Source organism: Scardinius erythrophthalmus, assembly GCF_964197995.2.
Source record: "Scardinius erythrophthalmus genome assembly, chromosome: 6".
NCBI classification, from domain to species: Eukaryota; Metazoa; Chordata; class Actinopteri; order Cypriniformes; family Leuciscidae; genus Scardinius; species Scardinius erythrophthalmus.
The window spans coordinates 3,003,462-3,029,441 of NC_138226.1; the positions used below are offsets into that span (position 1 = coordinate 3,003,462).

Below are 25,980 nucleotides of genomic sequence, written 5' to 3' on the forward strand. Positions count from 1 at the left end.
AGAAAACCATGAGATGTAATGAGTAATGAGTCAATCCCGACCATTTTCATCCCAGGACAAGCATTACTGACAGTAACTCTGGGTGACAGATTTCAGCTGGACTGAGTCTCTGACAGGAACACTGCAAAAAAGCTTTTTATTAATCATTTTGTGTTGTTTTATAGTAAAAAAAAATCCTTAAAATAAGACGCATTTACTTCAGGCAACATTGCATTAAAATTATTTTCTTAGAATTTTCAAATTAGTTTTTTGTCTTATATTAGTAGCAATCCGTTCATTTTTTAAAGCATACATCTAATAACATGTAGTGGTTTGTTATTAAATCCAGAAATATTTGCAAATGGAAAAAGAAAAAAAACCTGTTGAAAACAAATCTTAATTTTGCTTTAAAATGTAGTAAATGTATTAAATAAAATGTTGCATTGATACCATTATAATGTTCATATACTGTAATTAATCAGAAATTGAAAACTACAAGCAAAGTAAATCCATGCATTTTCAAATTGACTGTATTTTTGTATTATATTACAGTACAAGTCATTTATTTGACATCCCTACATCTGCGTAATCCCTTTCAAAGGAGGTTTTTGCCATTTAAAATGCTTGATAATTGGCTAAAAGCCTCAACGACTGGATTCCACTCTTCAGTGTTGAAGCGGTGATCTGTGTCCTGTGGGATGTTGGTGCTCAGGTGCCGCTCTCCGCCTGTTTGCTGAACTCTGACGTCTGCATTGTTCGCTGTGATTGATTGGCCTCTCACATCTGTCAGTCACGAGCTCTCAGCGTGTGATTGGACGAGGCTCAGACTCTTTGTTGTAGGAGCAGATGTTCTCTGAGTGGAGGCCCCTCGCGACCCCCGACACACACCATCATAGTGGAGAGTGTGTTTGGTCTTAGTGTTGGTGGAGGCCATTTAAAGTCATGGTTTCACCTTCTCGTTGACATTACCTGTTACAGCTCATTGGTCCATTGTGTTTAGAGCAGAGGTTTTCCAAATTTATAACAATTAAATTAGTAAAAATGCACAAAGTGCTGTTCAGAAATTGACATTATTGCCATTTCATTCTGCTTTCTAAACATGGTTTGGAAATCATGAGATTAAACACAAATTACTTCAAAAGGCAATATATAAATAAAAAAAAAACTATTATTATTATTATTATTATTATTATTATTATTATTATTTAATTCTATTGACATTATTTTCCTGGTTTTTACATGAAAAATATTTTAATAGAATAAATGTATAATTATTTGTCAACATTTTCCTGATTAAATAAGTTAAAATTGTTGCAATTTCTGGTTGGAAGTCATGAGCTTAATCACAAATTATCTGAAAGGTAATATAAATAAAAATATATAAATATATATTTTTTTTCCGCAGTATAAATTCATTAAAAAAAGGGGTTACTGGCATTAAAATGTTTAAACCCCTGCTTTGTAGTAGTGTTGTTTTTTAAGTATGCAAGTATTAATTCCGTTGTAAACAAACTAAAATGTCCAAATTTAACTAATTTCATAAAAAAATGTGAATCATATTTCTTGACAGGTTTGTGAGATTCAGCCTCACACACACATCTGTGAACTCATTCCTGTCGTGTGTGTGTGTGTGTGTGTGTGTGTGTGTGTTGTTTGATGAATCTCTGCACACTACATTGTTTTTTATGGAAGATGCATACTTGCATTCTTTACATCTTTACTGAAGAGTTCACAGTGGTGCAGTGCAAGGGAATATCAGCGTGCTTGTGCCCTAAGCCTGTGTGTGTGTGTGTGTGTGTGTGTGTGTGTGTGTGTGTGTGTGTGTGTGTGTGTGTCGTCCAGGCTGTGGCACAGAGCAGATTGTGCATCCTCTTGTATCAGTGGGATTATTTGCTTGTGTCAGATGTGGGGGATCTGGGTGTGTGTCTGACCATCGACAGGAACCTGATCCTCCAGCCCCACCAGCTGTCCCGTCCCCTGTGTGTGTGTGTGTGTGTGTGTGTGTGTGTGTGTGTGTGTGTGTGTGACCCAATAATTTCTTTTCGTCCTGCTGAGGAACATTATTTCTTTCGGCAGTAGTGATGGGGATTATAAGGAATACAAGTTCTTTATTTTATTTTATTGTATTTTATTTTATTAAATTTGGATCATGGAATATTGTAAATTTGTAACGGAATTCAACATTATTATCATTATCATATTATTATGTTTGTAATGTAATATTAATACATTATGTTCTTATACTTAATACAATTATACAATACTAAACAAAAATATTATTTCTGGTAACATGTCATTTAACGGATTATTATTATTATATACTGTTATTATATTCTATTTAATAATATAATAATTATATTATAATTATAATTATTATTATTATTTAATTTTTATGTAAAAATATTAAATTATATTTGTATACATACATTTATAATTATTATTTTTGCTTGCATGGAATTTAACATTATTAGTAGTTGTAAATGTAGTATGGTTTTTATTTAAAATTAACATTTAATAATAACATGGAATTTAAAATTATTATTATGATGTTTTTAATTTAATATTATAACATTATGTTCTTATAGTTAATAAAATTATACAGTGCTAAAAAATATTTCTTTTTCTTATTTTTCTTATTATATTATTCTTATTCTATAAATATATATATATATATATATATATATATATATATATATATATATCTTTACTATTTAATGTCTTAATGCATGTTTCTGTAAGGTCTTTATGCTTGTAATCTTTTTAGCAAAATGCAGTAACCTCTCAGCATCGACTTCAAATGTTAATTTTGTGTTCTGTTTAAAAACTAAACAGAACTGTACCACTAATTACAAGAACTATTAAGAATGTTTATGTAAAGACAATCACAGTTTTCTATTGTCTTGACTAATTTCCAATTGAAATTAAGTGGGAAGTGGGACATTTTTAATATATGAAATAAATGTACGCAGTTGTCAAGGTCTGCTACAGCTAATCAGAGTAATTGGGGGGAGGAGCATTCTCATTCTAGAGAGCATGTGATTGGACAAAAATTTGAGTGTGTGATGAATCCGTATTTCTGGAACAAACCGGTTCCCGGTTCAGCAGTGATGACGGCCGATGTGCAGAACGGACCCGTGTGTGTCGAGACAGTCGACGGATTAGTGGATTAAAGGTCTTGTTAAATCTCTCTCGTTCTCTGTCTTCCTGTACGTCTCTCCCTTTGTCTTTGTCCTGTCAGAAATCTCAGTTTGTTGCTCGTCTAATACTCGTAAGTCCAGAAAGAAACATACTTTAATACTGTTATTTGTATGAATGTCAAGCTCATTAATAACAGCAGCTGGGTTAGTGATCTAGTAGGACAGGAACTGCATTGATAAGACCCAGATATTATTTATATCAGCACGTCCACCCAAAGCCATGAATAATTCACAGCGCTTCAGACTGACGCTGACCGGGCCGCACCGGAGATGTAGAAGCAGAACTAAAGTGTTGTCAGGACCAGCGTGTCTCTCCACGTGTCCATGCGTTTTGGCAGGACTGTTGTTTCTTTCCCCTCCAGACTGTAACTCTGAGCCGGAGTGGAATTACACACACACACACACACACACGCTCACAGGTTTGAGGGTTACCTGAGCAAACGCTCTCTGGTTTCCTGCTGCACTCTCGGCACACGTGATGCATTATTGATGCTCTTCTGCTGCAGCGGATCATCTTACGCTCATAAATACACCAAATACCCACCAGATATAGTAGAGATGCACGATATCAGCCATTTTATTGATTTATTTGTTTGTAGTTTAAGGTTTCATTTATTAATTAATTGTATTATTAATTAGAATAAAGATCTGTTTTGCTTTTATTGATTTTATTTGTTTGTTTTTGTTGTTTATTTATTTATTGCATTAGTATTAATTATCTTTTTTTTTTTCTTTTTTTTTTTGCTATTTATTAATTATCATAGTTTCTTTTGATTTAATTTCTTAGTTTGTTTTTGTTTTGTTTTATTTATTTATTTATTGCATTAGTATTATCTTTTTGTTTTTATTTGTTTGTTTGTTTGTTTTTAATTTTTCTATTATATATTAATTATCATATTTATTTGTTTTGATTTAATTTCTTAGTTTGTTTTTGTTGTTTATTTATTTATTGCATTAGTATTAATCATCTTTTTGTTTTTGTTTGTTTGTTTTTAATTTTGCTATTATATTAATTATCATATTTATTTGTTTTGATTTATTTTTTTTGTTATTTTTTGTTATTTGTTTGTTGTATTAATTATATTAATTATATTATTTATTTTTTGTATTTGTTTATTCATCTGTTATTTTCCATTTGTTTTTATGTCTATTTATTGTATTGTTGTTATTTTATTTGTTTATTTTTATTTCTAGTCATTTATTATTGATTTAAAATAAATATTTATTCATCTTACATACTGTACACTATAGAATGATGCTTAAATTCACTTATAAACTTTTTATTTTATTTTTTTTATTTATATATATCAGCCATTATCTTGTCATCCTCAACAAGATTGATATTTTGGCTAAACGGTGTTATTGTGAACATCTAGACCTGCTGTAGGGTTGGGATGTGCTGATAATAAGTGTGTGAGCTGCTTTAAGGTGAACGGGTTTCTCCTGTTTCTCATTAATCTGCTTTATCTGATCAGAGCTTTCATTCTAATCAGAATTGTAAAAGCGCGGCACGGGTCCTGATCCGATTGCAGCGTCCGGTTGCCGTTCCTCTCCTCTGACCCTCGGCTCTGATGGACTCTGACTCTCGCTGTTCTTTTGGGGTTTCATGACTGGTTTCTCTGCGCGTTTCATCCATGAATGCAGAATATACTATATATGTGACCCTGGACCACAAAACCAGTCACATGGGTACATTTTTTTTTTAAATTAAGATTTATACATCATCTAAATAAGCTTTCCATTGATGTATGGTTTGTTAGGATAGGACAGTATTTGGTCGAGATACAACTATTGTAAATCTGGAATCTGAGGGTGCAAAAAAATCGAAACATTGAGAAAATCTCCTTTTAAAGTTGTTCATTTATGTTGGCGATTGTGCTGCATTCACTCACAAAAATAAATGTTTTATATATTTACGGTAGGAAATTGACTAAATATCTTCATGGAACATGATCTTTACTTAATATCCTAATGATTTTTGGCATAAAAGAAAAATGGATAATTTTGACCCATACAATGTATTGTTGGCTATTGCCACAGATATACCCGTGCGACTCGAGACTGGTTTTGTTGTCCAGGGTCACATATATATTTATGTGAGTGTGCTTTGGCTTTGTAAGGAAGTGATTGGATAAACAGAGCTGTTCTTTTCCCAGGTCATGTGTCTGTCTTTTGTTTGAGTTTTGCTTTGGTAACTAAGAGTAACGGGTCAGTTTGTTTGGCTATAATGATCAATAGTGGCTGAGAATACAGCAGCTGTCAGAAGTGTGTGTTACCCATAATCCTCAGTAAAAACCCTCTTGTTTGATCTCAACCTTTTATCAGTCTGGAAGTTTTGAGCAGGAGTTGCAATATAGAATGTTTTTTTTACATGGTACAATAAAGTCACACTATAGTCACACTACATTAAACATGACGCGTCCTCTGATTGGCTGTGATTGTGTCAAGACGACAAACAGACTTTCATTTGGCTAGAAACTTGGTTTGAACATGAGAAGAACAACAAACACCAGTGTTCTAAGCGGTGTCTGTGTGTGTGTGTGTACTTGTACAACTATCTTTGTGAGGACCAGTTTGAGTGTTAGACCATTGGAGTGAGGACACAGAGGGTAAAGTGAGGACATGTTGGCCGGTCCTCACTCTCTGAGAGCCTTTAAAGGCCTGTTTGAGGGTCAAGACTTGGTTTTAGGGATACGGTTATAATGAGTTTAAGGGTCGGTTTAGGGTCAGAGGTCGGGTTAGGCACTTAGTTGTGATGGGTAAGGTTAGGGTAAGCGGCTAGAGATTGCATTGTGTCAATGAATGTTCTCATAACAATGAAAAAAATGATTTGTTGAATTTAATCAAATTTTTTATCGTAAGTGGTTGCATTCAATTGATTTTACCTACATTTAAACAAATGTATTAAATTGAACTTAAATTAAGTTCAACTTAATGCATTTGTTTAAATGTAGGTAAAATCAATTGAATGCAACCACTTACGATAAAAAAATGATTAAATTCAACGAATCATTTTTTTCAGTGAAAGATAGATGTACAAGAATGTGTGTGTGTGTGTCTGTGTGTGTATGTATGTGAGATCACAAGTAGACGGAGACATTCCCGTTTACATCTGGTGCTTTAATCCGTCTCTTTTGTCAAAGCGTTTTAGACCCCGTTTACACCTGTATTTAGCGACGTCGTCCCTTTGTGATCCGATCGACCAAAACGCATCTAACACCAGTGTAAACGGGGCCATAAAGCTTGCTGACCTCCGTTTCAGACACTAATGCAACCAAAATTATTCCTGTTTTGGGAGAGTTGGTCTTGTGTAACTATAGCAGCAGATTATCGTGTGTGTGTGTGTGTGTGTGTGTGTGTGTGTGTGTGTGAGATGGTGGGCTGCGAGCGATGTGTGCCAGATGTTTCTCTCCCCGAGCTTCTAATACTCGTTCTGCTTTAATCTCAGAGCCGCACTAACACAGTCGATCAACAGAGGCCGGATCACAACCACGGCTTCCCGGAATCTCTCTCTCTCTTTAAAGAGATAATCATCATTAATGCAAATGCCTCCAATCCCTCTCCCGCTGTGTGCGGAACGAGAGTGGAAATTAAAATGATCAACTGTTTCAGTCTTTATTTAGCAGCCAGAGCTGTAGTTGCTGTTTAAAACGTGTGTTTATATTTCACAAATTCATGATTACACACACAGGAAGATCTGTTTACGAAACCAAGTGAGAAGCCTATCTGGAGTTTCTTTTCGCTAAATCCTAATGCAGCATCACATGCACACTTCACAGATAGTTGTCCCAGAATGCATTGTGACGATCCATTAAAAAAACAAAAACATTTATTTATCCACATTATTCCTATGCGTGAATTATGGGTGTAACTTCCGTTAAGCTGTAAACAATCAGTGAAACGCTTGCTCTATGAACGCGATACATTAAAAAAGTGTCACAATGAGATGACGTTAATCTACTCACACTTCAACTATCGAACATTAAAAGGAAATTTAAAAGTGTTAAAGCATCAACAAGGTATTTTCAACAGACCAAATAACCCCAAAAGCGCGAGTCCTTCCACAGCAATAACATACGGGTTAAATATCACTGTAGTAATATTTGTATTATGTAATACAGATATTGCCTTAATCAGAAATGTTCATTAACTTCAGCATTACGTGATACTATTTCAAAGTGATTTCCGACATTTTTACAGATAATAAATTGCATTTTTCTGTGAAAACAAACCTGGAAACAGACGTGAGGATTTGAGGAGAATAACGAGAGATTCTTTGTGCATTCCAGTGAATTATTAATGGAATATTTCGTAAATTAAATCCGGGAGAACAGACCACAAATGTGCAGCATATGTTGACCTTTTCCATAGTTTTACAGCGGATTGCAGAGGGAAAAAAGAAAATAATCACGACTGAAAAGAGCTCTTCCATAGATATTCCTGTTATAACGTCACGTTAAAATACCAAGTGTTACGTTAGTCTCATGATGAATCAATCATGAAGAGAAACTGACAGCTCATCCAGTCAGACTGACGGATCAGCTTTATTTGTAGGGCAATCTTATGATTTGAAATTATTCATTTCAATCTTTTTGAATGGAAGTTCCCCAAACCGGTGTCTCCCATAACTCAAAACGCAGTAAGGTCGTCAGGAATAAGGTGGATAGAAAAAAATATACTTTTATTCAGCTAGGATGCATTAAATTGATCGAAAATGACAGTGAAGACATTTATAATATTACAAAAAATAAATGTACTTTTGAAATGTCCTGTGTGGGGTTTTCAGTGTCTTATTTCATGTTCTAGTTTTAAAAACTGTCAATCCATCAAGCTTTTTTAAATGCAGAATTTGAAAACTTTTGAAATGTCCTATATACTCGTGTCTCAATGTTAGTGGGTTGTTTTCAGTGTCTTATTTCATGCTCCAGTTTTAAACACATTTTGTAACCATAAAAAAGAAAAGTCAATCCATCAAGAAATGTCCTGACAGGCTTCTCTCTCGGTCTTCCTCCTGCAGGTGTGTCATAAACCCAAACAGAAGTCATCCGTAACGCCTCGTCACTCATTTCCCGTCGGGTGAGGAGGGCGTCTGCCCATGCACACGCACGGCACCATGGGAAGCTCCCCGGAGGTGCTGTCCTGGACATCGTGTCCCAGTCTGCTAGTGGGCAAGCTGAAGGAAGAGCTCAAGCTCACGGTCGTCGGAGACTCGATCAAGAAAACCAGCAGCAACATTTCTCCTCAGGCTCTTCTGCCTCCTCCTCCATCTTCTCCTCCACAGATCATCTCAGACCTCGCTCCTCCCACAACTCTTCCCGTTCCTCTTCAGCAGCTCCCAATCCCGTGCAGAGACGAGGAGCCAGGCGGGATCAGTCCTCCGTGCACCGCTCTCAGCGAGGACTCCACGCGGGAACAGGGACACTTCGAAAACAGCGTGCTTCAGCTGCAGGAGCACGAGGAGGCCGAGTCTCCGGGATCCTGCGGTCAGGGAGGATGTGGGAGCGGCGGAGAGGAGAAGAACGAGGAGAGCGGGTGTCCGGTGGAGCACGGCGGGAACGACACACACCACCACCCGCACGACGACATCAAACTGCACTTTCACAGAGCCGGGCCGGGGAACGGAGGGTTCTTGGAGGGGCTGTTTGGATGTTTGAGACCCGTGTGGAATATCATCGGGAAGACTTACTCGACCGAGTACAAACTTCAGCAGCAAGGTTAGTGACCAGTGCGTTCAGGGATTTTATTTATTGGCCCAGGTGGTCTGGTAGATAAAATCTTGCCCCACCACACAAAAAAAATGTTTTTATAATAATAATAATAATAATAATATTATATATATATATTATATTTTAATATATTATTATTAGGGGTTCAAGCACGAAGTGCTGAAACCCTATTGTAATTGTACTGATTTTTATTATTATTATTATTATTATTATTATTATTTTCCCCTTAAACGCATCGTGCAGACCAAACCGTAAGAGCTGGAACCTTGAAACTTGGCCAAATGGTAGTCCTCAATTTGGGGAGAACCTATAAAAGTATGACCCCGATTGACCCATAGGTGGCGCTATAGCAACCAAAAGCGCAAAACTGCTCATAACTACTAGACCGTATGTCGTAGACTCAAGTGTCTTATATCATTGGAAAGCTGGACGCCTGACGAACAAAACGTATATCTCCGATTTCATTTCCGCCATGATAGATTTTCCGCCATTTTGAATTTTGTCAAAAACCTACTTTTGCGAACTAGTCCTAGGTTTTTCGCCCGATCGGAACCAATCCAGTGCAGAAATGTTCTCTTGAGTCTGAATATCAAAAACTATCGAAAAAAAGTTGAAATTTCGATTCACGGACGCTAAGGGGCGCCAAAACGTACGTCGTGGGCAGGGCCTATTTTACTAAAATGGCTATAACTCCAGAAGTAAATGAGGTATCTTCACCAAACTTGGTACACATGTGTAAGAGGTCAATCTGAGGTCACAGTAAAAAAACCGCGGCGATTGGCCACATGGTGGCGCTATAACATGAAAAAAACATAAAACAGGCTATAACCACCTGACCGTTAGTCCGATTGACTTGAAAATTGGTATGCAGTGTCTTGGTCCAAGGTGCCATGTATGTGTATGAGGACATTGGCGTATCTCAAAAAACATGGCCGCCATCGGCCAATGAAATTTGAGCACCTATTAGACAAGGTTAACGGAGGCCGATCGGAACGAAACTCGATGGGCATGTTCGACTCAAGGCCCTAGAGGTCTGTAAGAATTTTGAAAGAAATCGGCCACTAGTTGGCGCTAACGAGTTTTATGGCTCTGTAATCACGTGGTGTTACAAATATCCACACAATATGCATATCATTTGATAGATCTCCTCATCCTGAACAACTTTGCCTCAAGAACCATTGCTGTCAATCAAACCGTTCATTAAATATTCGCAAACATGTTAAAAACCTACTTTTGCGAACTAGTCCTAGGTTTTTCGCCCGATCGGAACCAGACCAGTCTAGGACAATTCTCTGGACTCTCTAGATCAAAAACTATCAAAAAAAAGTTGAACTTTTGCATTTGGATGGCTCTAATAGGGTCATTTATAAAATGGGCGTGTCAAAATACATTAAAAAGCCTATAAATCCTAAATAAAAACTCAGAACTTCACAAAAAGTGGTCAGCATATGTGACATAACATCATTAACAAGCATGAAAAATTCTATGGAGATCGGACGATAGGTGGCGCTATAACTGTTAAAAAGCTTTAAAATCATATATTTCCTATGGTAAACTGCCTGTATTGGCTGTAAATGGTCTTTTCCATCTCTGATCATATAATTTTCATATCATAATGTTCAAAACTAGTGCAATACAATTCTCTGGACTCACTAGATCAATAATTGTCAGAAAAAGTTGAACTACTTCATTTGGATAGCTATAATAGGTTCACTTCAAAATCTGGCCTTTACCAAGTGTCCCCGAAAGCCTATATCTCTTTAATCAATGCTCAGACCTTCTTAAAAACAAGTCAGAACGTGTGAAATATCACCCTGAACAAGCATGAAAATTTTCAGACAGATCGGACAAAATTTGCCTTTATAACAGTTAAAAAGGTGAAAATGATATGAATTAATGGCATGTTAAGCCAATAAGTGGTATTTTACTGCCCCCCGCTGTTTAAAATAGTCATTTTCTCATATTGGTATTGTTATCAGCCATGGTAAATCATGATAAATGATGGTGTGTGTGTGTGTGTGTGTGTGTGTGTGTGTGTGTGTGTGTGTGTGTGTGTGTGTGTGTGTGTGTGTGTGTGTGTGTGTGTGTGTGTGTGTGTGTGGTACAAATATAACAAAGGTTTTATTTTCCAACATGAAAACAAACATAACAGAGTGCTAGTGCACAAACAATAACCGACAATGATAATGGATGAGAGGGGAACTTAAATACACAGATCAAGACAAGGACAACAGGTGACGGTTATGATGATGAGGAGCAGGTGATGATGAGGAGGGTGATGAGGAGCAGGTGCAGGTGATGACGACAGATAGTGAATGTGATGAAGACAGAAGGTGAATGTGATGAAGGTGAATGTGACACCAATATCACTAAAACATTTGTGTGTGTGTGTGTGTGTGTGTGTGTGTGTGTGTGTGTGTAGCATTATTGTGTGTAGCATATGTAGCAAGTATGCATTATTGAGTTAACATGGAAACACTGGTTTGCTTTAGTGCAGAAAACTGGTCAAAATCATGAGGTTTAAAGTGAAAGTGAGCCAATAAGTGGTCTTCTACTGCCCTCTGCTGGCCATTCTACTTATTAATTAAATTTTTCCACATGTGCTTGCATTTATACTTGAATACACACTAAAAATCACTTATATAGCAATAACTATTATAACACAATCATATTTTGTCAGTGTTAATCACTTTATTTGCACTGACACTTCAAATAATTGCTAGTAATGTGGTAAATCATGGTAAATCATGGTTAACTATGCTGTGTGTGTGTGTCTGTGTGTGTGTGTGTGTGTGTGTGTGTGTGTGTGTGTGTGTGTGTGTGTGTAAGCATGCATTGAGTTAACATGGATAAACTGGTTTGCTTTAGTGCAGAAAACTGGTTTAAAGTGAAAGTGAGCCAATAAGTGGTCTTCTACTGCCCTCTGCTGGCCATTCTACTTATTAATGAAATATTTCAACATGTGCTTGCATTCATACTTGAATACACACTAAAAAAATCACTTATATAGCAATAACTTTTATAACACAATCATATTTTGTCAGTGTTAATCACTTTATTTGCACTGACACTTCAAATAATTGCTAGTAATGTGATAAATCAGGCTAGAAACATGGTAAATCAAAGTAAATAATACTAGATTGTCGTTTATCTCCTGGTAAATAATACTAGAACGTGGTATATCATGGTAAATCATGGTTAACTAAACTGTGTGTGTATGTGTGTGTGTGTGTGTGTGTGTGTGTGTGTGTGTGTGTGTGTGTGTGTGTGTGTGTGTAAGCATGCATTGAGTTAACATGGAAAAACTGGTTTGCTTTAGTGCAGAAAACTGGTTTAAAGTGAAAGTGAGCCAATAAGTGGTCTTCTAGTGCCCTCTGCTGGCCATTCTACTCAATAATGAAATATTTTAAGTCAAGTCAAGTCAAGTATATTTGTATAGCGCTTTTCACAATACAGATTGTATCAAAGCAGCTTCACAGTATTAAATTAAAATAATACAACAAGGTTTGTTTCTAGTGGAATTTATTGATAAAATCAAATTAGATATCCCCAGAATATCCCCAACTGAGCAAGCCAAAGGCAACAGTGGCAAGGAACCGAAAAACTCCATCAAGTGACCTAATAGTGTCCTAAAACTCCATCAGGTGACCCAATGGAGAAAAAAAAAACCTTGGGAGAACCCAGGCTCAGTCGGGGGCCAGTTCTCCTCTGGCGTTTATTAACTAGAGGCCGGATTGTAATTTGAACTGTAAGATTAAAAATATTATATGAATGCCTGGCTGAAGAGATGCGACTTTAATCTAGTTTTAAACTGGGAGAGCGAGTCTGAGCAACGAACAGTATCAGGAAGGCTATTCCAGAGTTTTGGAGCTTTTACATGTGCTTTTGCATTCATACTTGGACACACACTAAAAATCACGTATATAACTAACTATTATAACACAATAATATTTTGTCAGTGTTCATCACCTCATTTGCACTGACACTTCACATAATTGCTAGTAATGTGGTTAATCATGCTAGAAACATTGTAAATCATAGTAAATAATACTGAAATGAGGTGTATCAAGGTAAATCATGCTAGAATCCTAATAAATCATTCTGGAACATGGTATATGATAGTAAATCATGCTAGAATCATATTAAATAATTCTAGAATGTGGCAAATCGTTGTGGGAGGAGCCTATTTTACTCAAATGGCTATAACTCAAGAAGTAAATGAGATATCTTCACCAAACTCAGTACACATGTGTATGGGTTCAATTTGAGGTCACAGTAAACAATTTTATGGAGATCGGACCATAGGTGGCGCTATAACTGTTAAAAAGCTTTAAAACCATATATATCCCATGGCAAATTGCCTGTATTGGCTGTAAATGGTCTTTTCCATCTATTATGTCAGTGGTTACATGCTTGCTAAATAAATCTTAATAACTTTTGATGCTTTTGTGCTTAAATGCCTTAAAGGCCTTAACTGCTTGAACCCCGATAAATGCTGCTTGCAGCTTTAATTATTATTATTATTATTATTATGTTTCTACCATGTTATATATTGGGCAACAGTTCTTCTAACCCTGATTGATGGAGTTTGTAGCTTTTCATTTCTTAAACAACCATGTATGAAGACACATTATGGACATATTCCTGGATGACAATATCAAGAATCATCAGGCTCAAACTGTGAAATAATGGTTGTGAGGAACATGAAGAATCATTTTCTCACATGAATCGGCTCCTCTGAGTCCAGACCTTAAATTCACTGAAGGTTTTTGGGATGTGCTGGATGAGACTTTACAGAGTGCTGGATACTCTGGATACAAGATCTTTTTGATTTGATTTGATTGAGTTCCAACAGTGATGCAATGAAACACTGACAATTTAAGATTGAAGGGAGTAAAGCCTCTGTTTAGGCTATTAAGGAAATGTAATTTTGCCAAAAGAAGAACTTTTATTTTAAATAGATGTTAATTTTAAATCAGCCTACTTCAGTGTGATATGTTACCATATTATCATGCTTAACTAGCCTGGGTTTCCCCATGCTGGCTTGCGCACAGCGCGATTTTATTCACACTGCTAGGCAGCCTGGACACCATGGACCAGATTTTCCCCTCAAAAAGGGAACCAATCACAGAACGGGGAGGGAGCAGCAAGACGATGACGACGTCTATGCGACACACCGAAGCAGTTTGTTTATATCTATGGATCCAACATGGCAGCAGACGCGAAGTTACCTTTCGATGCAGCCTTAGAGAGTGTTCTAAGTAGTTTAGAACGCAAGTTTATTTCGTCTTCTTCCTCGTCGAATTTCTGTCGCTCTACATACGTCATCTGGTATAATTGAAGCGATTGGCTATAAGCTACGTGCTGGCGCATTTGATAGACATTCGTAGCGCCCAATAAACGGCTCTGGGCATTCGTAAACCACGCCTCAAATACGAGAAAATGAACATGAGGTTCCCAGACCACGTCTCAATGAGAAGAGGTCTGACGTTAGCCAGGCTAATGCTTAACACTGAGAGAATTTGAATAATTGTAATGTGATGATCAGATGCAGATATCTAAATCAAAGAATATCATAGGTTTGGGTGGTTGGCGGGTGGATTATTTATTTTGGGTTATTTGATTCGGGTGACTCAAAGTGCACCAGATTAATGAATGTATCTTTAAAATGTAAAAAAAAAAATGTATCTCTTGTTGGAAAAAAAATCTTGTGATGTTCTTTCCACCAAGAGATGTATCAATTTAATTTTAACTGTATATGAATTGTATTTTCTGACTTTTTATTGTATATTTGATATTGTTTAATTAACGAGTTCTACAGTTGATGTTTTGATGGTCTTTGCTGTGGTTTTGATTTGTATACCGTGTCCCCGGTGCTTTCTGATTGGTCAGTAGACATGTGGGAGGTGCCGTTCGAGGAGATCTCTGAGCTGCAGTGGCTGGGAAGTGGAGCTCAGGGCGCCGTGTTCCTCGGGAAGTTTCACTCCGAAGAGGTCGCCATCAAGAAAGTCCGCGAGCAGAAGGAGACGGATATCAAACACCTCCGAAAACTGAAGCACCCCAACGTCATCAGCTTCAAGTAGGTCACTATGTCAACACTGCGAGCAGGACGACCAGATACTTGCAATAAATGCTTAGTTTTGAACTCAGGGATTCACAAAAAAATCTTCTTTTTTGTTACTTAAGAAAAAAGTTATATTTACTACTACTACTTCTTTTTTTATGATCAAATTCCTGAAACGAATATCCTTAAAAAATCGTAATTAACTTCTTAAAGATAGGATAACCTCTAAAAGGGTTAGTTCACCCAAAAATGAAAATTGTCATTAACTCACCCTCAAGTTGTTCCAAACCTGTATGAATTTCTTTCTTCTGCTGAATATCTGTAGAATATTGAACCAAACAGTTGACGGACCCCACTGACTTCCATAGATAGTGTGGGAAAAAATACTACGAGAGTCAATGGGGTTAACCAACATTCTTCAAAATATCTTCCTTTGTGTTCAGCAGAAGAAAGAAATTCATAAATGTTTGCAACAACAACTCGAGGGTGAATAAGTTATGACAGATTTACATTTTGTGTGTGAACTATCACTTTAAATCCACAAAGGGAAAGATGTTTTTTGAATTTGAGTAGTTTCAAATTAAGTGTTGTAATTAACACTAACTACATATAATATGATGTGCACGAGTTCTCTGGAGGCACACCAGTGAGTGATGATGTAAACAACAAAAACAAGTCACATAACGATTTAAAAGGCATGGCACATTAAAAACACGACACCGAAGCGCTGAACTCCCGTCAAGCTGGTGGCAGTGAAAACAGTCTGACTCTGCACGCTTGTTATGATTATGACGTTAATCTGCAGACAGATTAAACACGGCCTTTGATGTGTGTTACTTAATTTTTTTTTTGAGTTGATCGAGTCTTTGGCAAATGCCAGAGCCTGTCATTTTCTTAAAAAATGTCCTTAAAAAATTCTTAAGATGTTCGCAAATATTTTCTTAAGAATTGCATTTAAGGCCCGTTCACACCAAGGACAATAACTATAACGATAATCATGATAAAGTTCTAAAAATCATTCTAAACATAGTTTCTCTGTGCCATTATTGTTAAACCTTGGCTATGTCATTGGAATCACTTTCAGAATAATTTTTTTCCAGCTGATGATCCATTAAAAACATTGACAGCCAATCAAAATCCATCCTGCTTTAAAGAGCTTGAGCATTAAAGCATCAGAACACAACAACACTGCACCATGTTCTTAGACAGATCAATACATATACTTATCATTATCTTTATAGTTATTGTTCTTGGTGTGAACGTGCCTTTAGGAACTTCTTGGAGTTAATTGATTCTGAAGAATATTACCTTGCATCCCTCCCCTGAACGTCTCTGTGTGTTTGACACTAAAGCTTGCTGTCGTGTTGTCTCTCAGGGGTGTGTGCACGCAGGCCCCGTGTTACTGCATCATCATGGAGTATTGTGCTCAGGGGCAGCTGTACGAGGTTCTCAGGGCCGGTCGTAAGATCTCTCCGCGACTGCTGGTGGACTGGGCTTCAGGGATCGCCAGTGGCATGAACTACCTGCACCTCCACAAGATCATCCACAGAGACCTCAAGTCACCAAAGTGAGCCTCTACAGCCTCGGCTCAATAGAGGACCATTGATCAGAGTGTTGTCAATACCAACGTTTCAGTATTTGGACAGTTTCACAGTTCTCCATACTAGTTTGGTACCATAACAAAAACTATTGAATTTATTTAACTATTTACCTATTTTATTTAACTCTTTGAAAATAAAAATGACATCAATTAAATTAGTTCATTATTAATGCTGATAATAATAAGGATGCACTACCATTCAAAAGTTTGAAATTAGTTTGAAAAGTTTTTAAAATATTTTTGAAAGAATGCTGCAATTTATGTGATGGAAAATACACGTTTCTATGTAATATTTTAAAATCGAATTTGAATTTATGTAAAGCTGAATTTTCAGCATAATTTCTCCAGTCTTCAGTGTCACATGATCCTTTAGAATTAAAATATATTCAAATAGAAAGAATAAATTGTAATAATATTGCACAATATTGCCGCTTTTACTTTATTTTTGAACAAATAAATAAAGAAGAGACTCAAATTTTTTTTTATTTTTAAGTATTTTTAAGTTAAGTAACATTACTTTGAAAAGGTCAAGTGAAAAGTTAATAATAAGCACAAAGTATAAAGAAAGAAATTACACATAGTTTGCATTTACACTCCAAGAATTAATGCACAGATATAGTTTGTTTTTGTCCCATCCGTTGATATTATCACAATATCAATCATTCCACATTTATATGCGTTTAACACGTATATAACACTTTTTTGTTTTTAAAAACTTTATTACCAAAGTAAGTCTCATCAGCCTCAATTCAGACTCTTTCTTTATAATGAATTGACTCTCAAATCAGTCTCAGACTCGTTAGTTACTGGTTTGATTCTTCTAAAGTACTAAAAGAGTTGTTAATAAAACCATTAAGAAAAATGAATTGTTGAAATTATAACCAGAACTGTTGAATTTTTAATGATTCCCATCCATAGATTTAAAGTTCCACCTGATCTCTGAGTGTGTGTTTTCTTTTGCAGTGTGCTAGTCACTCAAAATGACGGCGTGAAGATCTCAGACTTTGGAACGTCTAAAGAGCTCAGTGACAAGAGTACGAAGATGTCCTTTGCGGGTACGGTGGCCTGGATGGCCCCCGAAGTGATCCGGAATGAACCGGTGTCGGAGAAAGTAGACATCTGGTGAGTGTTAACTAATGCAGTGACATTCACACATGTTTGAGTGTGATTTAAGAGTCTTGTATGCTGCATATACTGTAGAGCTGCACAATTAATTGCTAAAAGATCTCGTTCTCGATTCAAAAACCCACGCAATCTTATTCCTAAATGACAGTGATTCGCCTGTGTCTATTAAAAACTTTGACAATCACATTGAAACATTCAGATCTGTGCTCGTGCTGCCGCTGATCCGGAGAGAGCAGGTATCATGTATAGATATGAACATCACAGTAGGTCTGTTGTTATTTCTGTTACAATTTAGAATTTTTTTTTTATTTTTTTTTTTTATTATTATTTATATAGCACACATAATACAACAGAAGTTGCCCAAGGTGCTTTACAGACAATATAATAAAAACACGTATTAAAAAAAAACTGTACATAGAAACAAGCAATTGAAAGTAAAACATAAGACAAGAGACAACTATACTATAACACACAAAAAAAGGGCCAGGCCACTTCAGACTGCACCCCATGCAACATCTAATAAATGGGTTTTTAACAACATCTTAAAGACAGCCAACGACTTTGCTGATCTGACAGAGAGCGGAAGGTTATTCCACAGTGTAGGACCGACTCGAGAAAACGCTCTGTCACCTTTCCGTTTAGAGTTTGTTCTGACAGTCACAAGGAGATTTAAATTTTCCGATCTCAATGACCTAGACGGAATATATACCGACAACAACTCAGAAAGGTATGGTGTAGGGATGTTGCGGTGACGGATTTTTTCCACCGGTTAATCGACGTGTAAAAAAAACGGTAATCCCGGTGTCACCGGGGTTGCGTGTCGGGGATTTCGGGTGGCCGAAAATGCGCACGTGCACACGTCTCAATTTACTTTCACTTTAATTAGCGGCAATTCAGTAGCATTTGTTTGAATTAATCAGGCCCGGAGTGGGTAATCGGGAGAATCGGGAGTATTCCCGGTGGGCCGCTTCACTTTTGGGCCGGTCGAGGAATTATTAGTTTTTTTTTTACATTTCAATGTCACATTAGTTACATTAGGATACACACGTTCCGCATTCTGCCACCACAGCGCGCAACTCAGCATGGGTTGTACCATGTGAGGGAGTTCTCCCCTCCCCTCCTATAGAAATGGTTGGGTCCGTAGCCCGTCTTTTCAAAACCTTTTCTCAGGGAGGCTACCGCGGCTCCGCCGGCGCCTACTGATAGCTGGGCCGGCCGTAACGGTACGCGTCAGGGAGGATGGATGAGAGGAAGAGGCCAGGAGGTATGCAGCTTTGTTTCCGCCACAGAATAAAACATTTTAAAAGATAATTGCGACTTTTTATCTCGAGTTTACATCTCGCAATTCTGACTTTTTTCTCAGAATTGCGAGATATAAAGTCAGAATTGCCTGAAATAAAGTCGCAATTGCATGTTATAAAGTCAGAATTGTGAGATATAAAGTCAGAATTGCCTGAAATAAAGTTGCAATTGCGTGTTATAAAGAATTGTGAGATATAGAGTCAGAATTGCGTGATATAAAGTCGCAATTGCTTCTTATAAAGTCAGAATTGCAAGATATAAAATCAGAACTGCCTGAAATAAAGTCGCAATTGCTTATAAAGTCAGAACTGCAAGATATAGAGTCAGAATTGTGTGATATAAAGCAGGGCCGGATTAACAATTTCCTGTGCCCTGGGCAACAAGACTCAAGGCCCCCCGTAGTTAGGGGGGTTCGGGGGCATGCTCCCCCGAGAAAATTTGGATTTCTCTGACCTACATATGTGCAATTTAGGACTTTTGAAGGCCAAAAAATTATAAGAAATAGGCTAGCTTTAAAACCTTGTCATTAGATTATTTGTCTGCTCTCTCCTCATCTTCATATTTCTTATTCCATCATCCTTCAGAAATCACTCTGCGTCGCGTCTGAGCGCGTTGTTGTCTTTGGAGCTCCATCGATTGATTTATAATTCTTGATTTCTCTTTAAACTCACTTACAACGAACATTTTCTACTTTTCCTCACCTCATAGTTATAACGCGGATTGTTGAGCAGACGCGTCTCAAGCCTTGTGATCCAACGCTGGATACTCTTATAGGTTACGTCCGTGGATCACGGCTGAACGCGTCTTCTCCGCACTCATTTAAGTTACAAACAAACATTTTTTCGCCTATCGTGCGTCTACTCTACACCCGTACCACTGAAAAGACGGATTATATCCAAGACTTAAGCCATAAATTAGTATTAATATTGATAGCACCACTGGTAGCGTCGTTGCTAACTTAACTTACTGTCCATCTGTTAAAATGGCGAATATATCAAATGTAAGTAGTCTACCTTTTGGTGCAGGTGAGGACACATTTGAGCTGCACGCGGTGCAGTCTGAGCTGGAAGCTGTTGAGAAACAGATCCACGACCTTTTAGTAAGAAAAGCCGAGCTGATAGACCGGCGTTTGGCTCTCGAAACATCACGTGCCGAGGCACACAAATCAGAGATTAATGTTACTAACCCGCTGACTCCGACCTCGTCTACTCCGTGCGTTCCTCAACATCGGTCCCGAACGTCGAGGTCGCGATCAGCCATGGTCTCGTTCACTCCGGCTCCAACATGCCATCACGAAGCCTGGATTTTTCCGCAGCGGAAGTCGCGAGTCAGGTCTAGACCAAGAAAACTCTCTCCGACCCTCCCGGTTTTCGAGATATCCACACAAAACCGCTTCTCCCCTCTTCGCGAAACAGAACGCGATGCTGTGATCATCGGCGATTCCATCGTTCGACACGTACACGTTACGTTAAATAAAAGTAAGGTGCATAGTCACTGCTTTCCTGGTGCTCGTGTTTCTGAAGTCGCTGCTCACGTTCCCGAGATTCTGAACGAGCGCGTCGGAACCGTTGTCCTGCACGCGGGAGGGGCCGACATCAGACTGCGCCAAACGGAGGTTTTGAAGAAAGACTTCAGGAATCTGATCGATACGGTACGCAGCACATCGCCTGATATAACGATTATTGTGTCAGGACCGCTTCCCACGTATCGACTAGGTCATGAAAAGTTTAGTAGATTATTTGCGCTTAATGAATGGTTAATGTCATGGTGCAATGAGCAGAAACTTCTCTTTGTAAATAATTGGAATCTGTTTTGGGAGCGTCCTAGGCTTTACCGTGCTGATGGCTTACACCCAAGCAGATTCGGATCGGATCTTCTGTCAGATAACATCTCCAAAATGTTAAATACCTTTTGACTAGTAAACAAAAGTCCAAATCATAGTCTCTGCTGCACCAATTTAACTGATATAAATAGTGTAGAACATTGCATAGAAACTGTGTCTATTCCTCGTTTAGTGAGATCAAATCATAAATCTACTGCAGGATCTAGAAAAAATCTAATTGTTATTAAACCAGAAAATGTTGCTATTGGTAATCAAAAACAATTTTTAAAGCTAGGTCTTCTAAACATTAGATCACTCACACCTAAGGCAGTTATTGTAAATGAAATAGTCACAGATAATAGCTTCGATGTACTTTGCCTTACTGAAACCTGGCTTAAACCAAATGATTATTTTGGTTTAAATGAGTCTACTCCAGCAGGATACTCCTATAAGCACGAGCCCCGTCTGAATGGTCGTGGCGGCGGTGTTGCAACAATCTATAGAGATTTTCTCAATGTTACTCAGAAAACGGGTTATAAGTTTATTTCATTTGAAGTACTTGTACTAAATGTTACGCTCTTAGATGTTCGAAAAACATCCCTATTATCTCTAGCCTTGGCTACCGTATATAGACCGCCTGGGCCTTACGCTGATTTCCTAAAAGAGTTTGCAGATTTTCTCTCAGACCTATTAGTTAACTTCGATAAAGCATTAATTGTTGGAGACTTTAATATCCATGTAGATAATCAAAATGATGCGTTAGGGGCTGCGTTTACAGATTTATTAAACTCCTTTGGGGTCAAGCAAAACATTACCGGACCGACTCATCGATTTAATCATACACTCGATTTAATTATATCACATGGAACCGATCCAACCGATATAGATATCATTCCACAAAGTGACGATGTCACTGACCATTACATGGTAACTTGCATATTACGTACTCCTGTAATATATCATGCTGCGCCGCGTTATCGATTAGGCAGAACAATCCTTCCATCCACCATAGATAATTTTTCAAACAGCTTATCGGATCTGTCTCAGCTGCTCAGTGAACCCAAACAAACAGATGAACTTGAGGAATTAACTAGCACTATGAGCACCATTCTCTCTGGATCATTGGATATTGTTGCGCCCATTAGATTAAAAAAGCACCATGGTACAACAATACTACGCGTGTTCTAAAGAGAGAAACCCGTAATTTAGAGCGTAAATGGAAACAAACCAACTTAGAGGTCTTTAGAATCGCATGGAAAGACAGTATGTCACGTTATAAAAAGGCCCTAAAAGCGGCCAGGGCTGAGCATCTACGCAAACTAATAGAAAACAACCATAACAATCCTAAGTTCTTATTTAACACCGTGGCGAGACTAACAAATAAACAGATGTCTCCTGAACAAAGTATTCCATTACAGTTTAGTAGTAATGATTTCATGAAGTTCTTCACTGAGAAAATAGAAAACATCAGAACCACAATTGTAAACGTTCAATCCTCAATCGCGCCTTATAATTCAGCCTCAATTATCACGCCGCAAGAACAATTACAGTGCTTCACAACTATAGAACAAAAAGAGTTAAATAAACTTTTTACTTCATCTAAAACAACAACATGTTTATTAGATCCCATACCAACTAAACTATTGAAAGAAGTGTTACCTGTAGTGGAAGAGCCTCTCCTCAATATTATTAACTCGTCTTTATCTTTAGGTTATGTTCCAAAAACATTTAAACTGGCAGTTATAAAACCTCTCATTAAGAAACCACAATTAGATCCGAATAATCTAGTAAATTATAGACCCATTTCAAATCTACCTTTTATGTCTAAAATACTAGAAAAAGTTGTGTCCGCTCAACTGGGCTCTTTCTTGCAAGAAAATGATATCTATGAAAAGTTTCAGTCTGGATTCAGGCCGCATCATAGCACTGAAACTGCGCTCGTTAAAATCACAAATGATTTACTTTTAGCTTCTGACCAAGGCTGTATCTCAATATTAGTTTTACTTGATCTTAGTGCTGCGTTCGATACTATAGATCATACAATACTCTTAGATCGACTACAAAATTATACTGGTGTTCAAGGACAAGCATTAAGCTGGTTTAGATCGTATTTATCTGACCGCTACCATTTTGTTTATTTAAATGGAGAAAAATCTATCATAACTCCAGTGAACTATGGAGTGCCGCAGGGATCTGTGTTAGGCCCTCTATTATTCTCAATATATATGCTGCCACTTGGAAATATTATAAGGAAACATGGAATTAGTTTCCATTGTTATGCTGATGACACTCAAATCTATATTTCATCACGGCCAGATGAAAACGCTAAATTATCCAAATTGACAGAGTGTGTTAAAGATATAAAAGATTGGATGACGCATAATTTTCTTTTATTAAATCCAGACAAGACAGAGGTACTACTTATCGGTTCAAAAAACCACCCACAAAACCTCTCACAATACAACTTTAACATAGTAGGATGTCCTGTTACTTCATCCTCTACAGTAAAAGACCTGGGTGTTATATTAGACTGCAACCTGTCTTTTGAAAATCATATTTCATATGTTACAAGAACAGCCTTTTTCCACCTTAGAAACATTGCTAAGCTACGTAATATGCTATCAGTTTCTGACGCAGAAAAGTTAGTTCATGCATTCATGACCTCGAGACTAGATTACTGTAATGCGTTATTAGCCGGTTGTCCTGCATCCTCAATAAACAAGCTACAGTTAATCCAAAATGCCGCCGCTAGAGTTCTAACTAGATCAAGAAAATATGATCATATAACACCGATTTTATCATCCCTACATTGGTTACCTATAAAGTCCCGTATTAATTACAAGGTATTGCTACTGACTTATAAAGCCCTAAACGGCTTAGCTCCAGTCTATTTAACGGATCTTCTATCGCCCTATAATCCATCGCGCTCTTTAAGGTCACTAAATTCGAGGCTTTTGGTCATACCTAGGATATCTAGGTCCACCAAAGGAGGGAAAGCATTTTCACATTTAGCACCAAAACTCTGGAATAGTCTTCCGGATACTGTTCGTTGCTCAGACTCGCTCTCCCAGTTTAAAACTAGATTAAAGACGCATCTTTTCAGCCAGGCATTCATATAATACTTTTAATTCTACAGTTAAATCCGACCTCTAGTTCATAAACGCCAGAGGAGAACTGGCCCCCGACTGAGCCCGGGTTCTCCCAAGGTTTTTTTTTCTCTATTAGGTCACCTGATGGAGTTTTTCGGTTCCTTGCCACTGTTGCCTTTGGCTTGCTCAGTTGGGGATATTTGGGGATATTTAATTTAATTAATCAATCAACGATACTATTGATCAGCATTACCGAACGTAGACGTTCCACTAGAAACAAACATTGATGTATTGTTCTAATTTATTACTGTGAAGCTGCTTTGATACAACCTGTGTTGTGAAAAGCGCTATATAAATAAACTTGACTTGACTTGACTTGACTTATTCTCTCAGTATTCGTATACTGGCCTATTTCTACCTCTCCTAAAGCTGAACTTTGACTGATAGTCTTTTCATTTTCGTCTGTGTCAGTGACGAAAATAAACATAGGCTCAACTGATATTTATACGTTTTATGAATCATTTTCTTAGACATGTTAATTTACTCAAGGCTACCAGGAAAGCTGTATAGCTGTAAAGTCAGTATTGACATTAGGAACCTTCTGCAAGCTTTGGGATTTGAAAACGTCTGTTTTTAAATGTTAAAAGTAATTTTAAATAATACAAATTATAGACTACGTTTAACGCAGTTGGTGGAATTGGCAGACGTTCCCTTAAGCATCGTGCGCTGTGGAAACGCGTCAAAGCATTCTCAGGTATAATTATGCAGCATTAATGCACGAATGATTTTGAACGAATATTTCATCATGTCGATATACAATGGTCACATAATGTTAAAACTAATCTTGCTATTGATATCTTTGTTAGACTACCGACCCTATAGAACAAATGTCCGGCTAATATCGAAACTGAAACGAACTTTACCGCGCTCAACCAGCGGGAGTGCATTTCACGAATTAGTAATCGCTGGCGTTCAGCGGGGAGGGAGGAAAGTCGCGTGAACCCGCGTAGATGCACTTTATGCAGTGAAGAAGATCGTAAAGAGTTTGATAACTTTATTAAATTTCTGTGTATTTCCTACCTGTCAGGGCCCCCTAGATGTCATGGGCCCCTGGGCAAGTGCCCAGTTGCCCTAATGGTTAATCCGGCCCTGTATAAAGTCATAAAACGTGTTATAAAGTCAGAATTGCGAAATATAAAGTCAGAATTGTGTGAAATAAAGTCGCTATTGCTTATAAAGTCAGAACTGCAAGATACAAAGTCAGAATTGTGTGATATAAAGTCGCAATTGCTTATAAAGTCAGAACTGCCAGATATAGAGTCAGAATTGTGTGATATAAAATCATAAAACGTGTTATAAAGTCAGAATTGCAAATTATAAAGTCAGAATTGTGTGAAATAAAGTCGCAATTGCTTATAAAGTCAGAACTGCAAGATATAAAGTCAGAATTGTGTGATATAAAGTAGCAATTGCGTGTTATAAAGTCAGAATTGCGAAATATAAAGTCAGAATTGTGTGAAAAAGTTGCAATTGCTTCTTATAAAGTCTAAGTGAATTATTAATTAACCTTTACATTATTTGTTAACCCATGGTATTAATACTAACTACACAATAGTACGAGCTGAACTGTTGCTTCATTTATCCAATTTAGAAAAAGTGCTAATTTGGAATTACACCATGGAAAAAGTGGGCCGGTCTTGGGCCTGAAACTCCCGGGCTGAAAAGTGGCCCCACTCCGGCCCTGGAATTAATCATGGGTTAATTTATTTTATTCTTAATAAAAATACACAAAACAATAAGTCACTCGCTTGTATTACACACATCTTTATTGCAAAATGAATAATAACTTAACACACCATGTAAAAACTAAACAAAAGCACGTATGAAACACCTTTAAAGTGCATTTATTAACAAAACGAACCACTGCACACATCGTGCAAGTATCAAACAAGAAATTATATATAAAAAATCACTATTCGTTAAATAAAGTGCCTGCCTTTTTCAGCTAAAAAAAAAAAAAAAAAAAAAAAACACCGCACAACCATCGAATATGAAACGAACGAACATCAAAAACTT

At 37.3% G+C, this 25,980-nt stretch overlaps 1 protein-coding gene across 3 annotated transcripts in view; it reads left to right on the plus strand.

Moving 5' to 3' along the window:
* Positions 1-25,980, plus strand: part of map3k13 (mitogen-activated protein kinase kinase kinase 13) — a 79,024-nt gene that overhangs the window by 36,595 nt on the left and 16,449 nt on the right. For 2 of the 3 annotated variants that reach the window (XR_014030327.1, XM_081368260.1), the window contains exons 4-7: positions 8,194-8,890; positions 14,795-14,981; positions 16,342-16,533; positions 17,530-17,688. Coding sequence is in view for 2 of the 3 variants with exons in the window: in XM_081368260.1 (XP_081224386.1) it covers positions 8,272-8,890; positions 14,795-14,981; positions 16,342-16,533; positions 17,530-17,688 (1,157 nt within the window). In the remaining variant the exon portion in view is untranslated. The remainder of the gene's footprint in view (positions 1-8,193; positions 8,891-14,794; positions 14,982-16,341; positions 16,534-17,529; positions 17,689-25,980) is intronic. The other variant, XM_081368259.1, reaches the window with a different exon arrangement.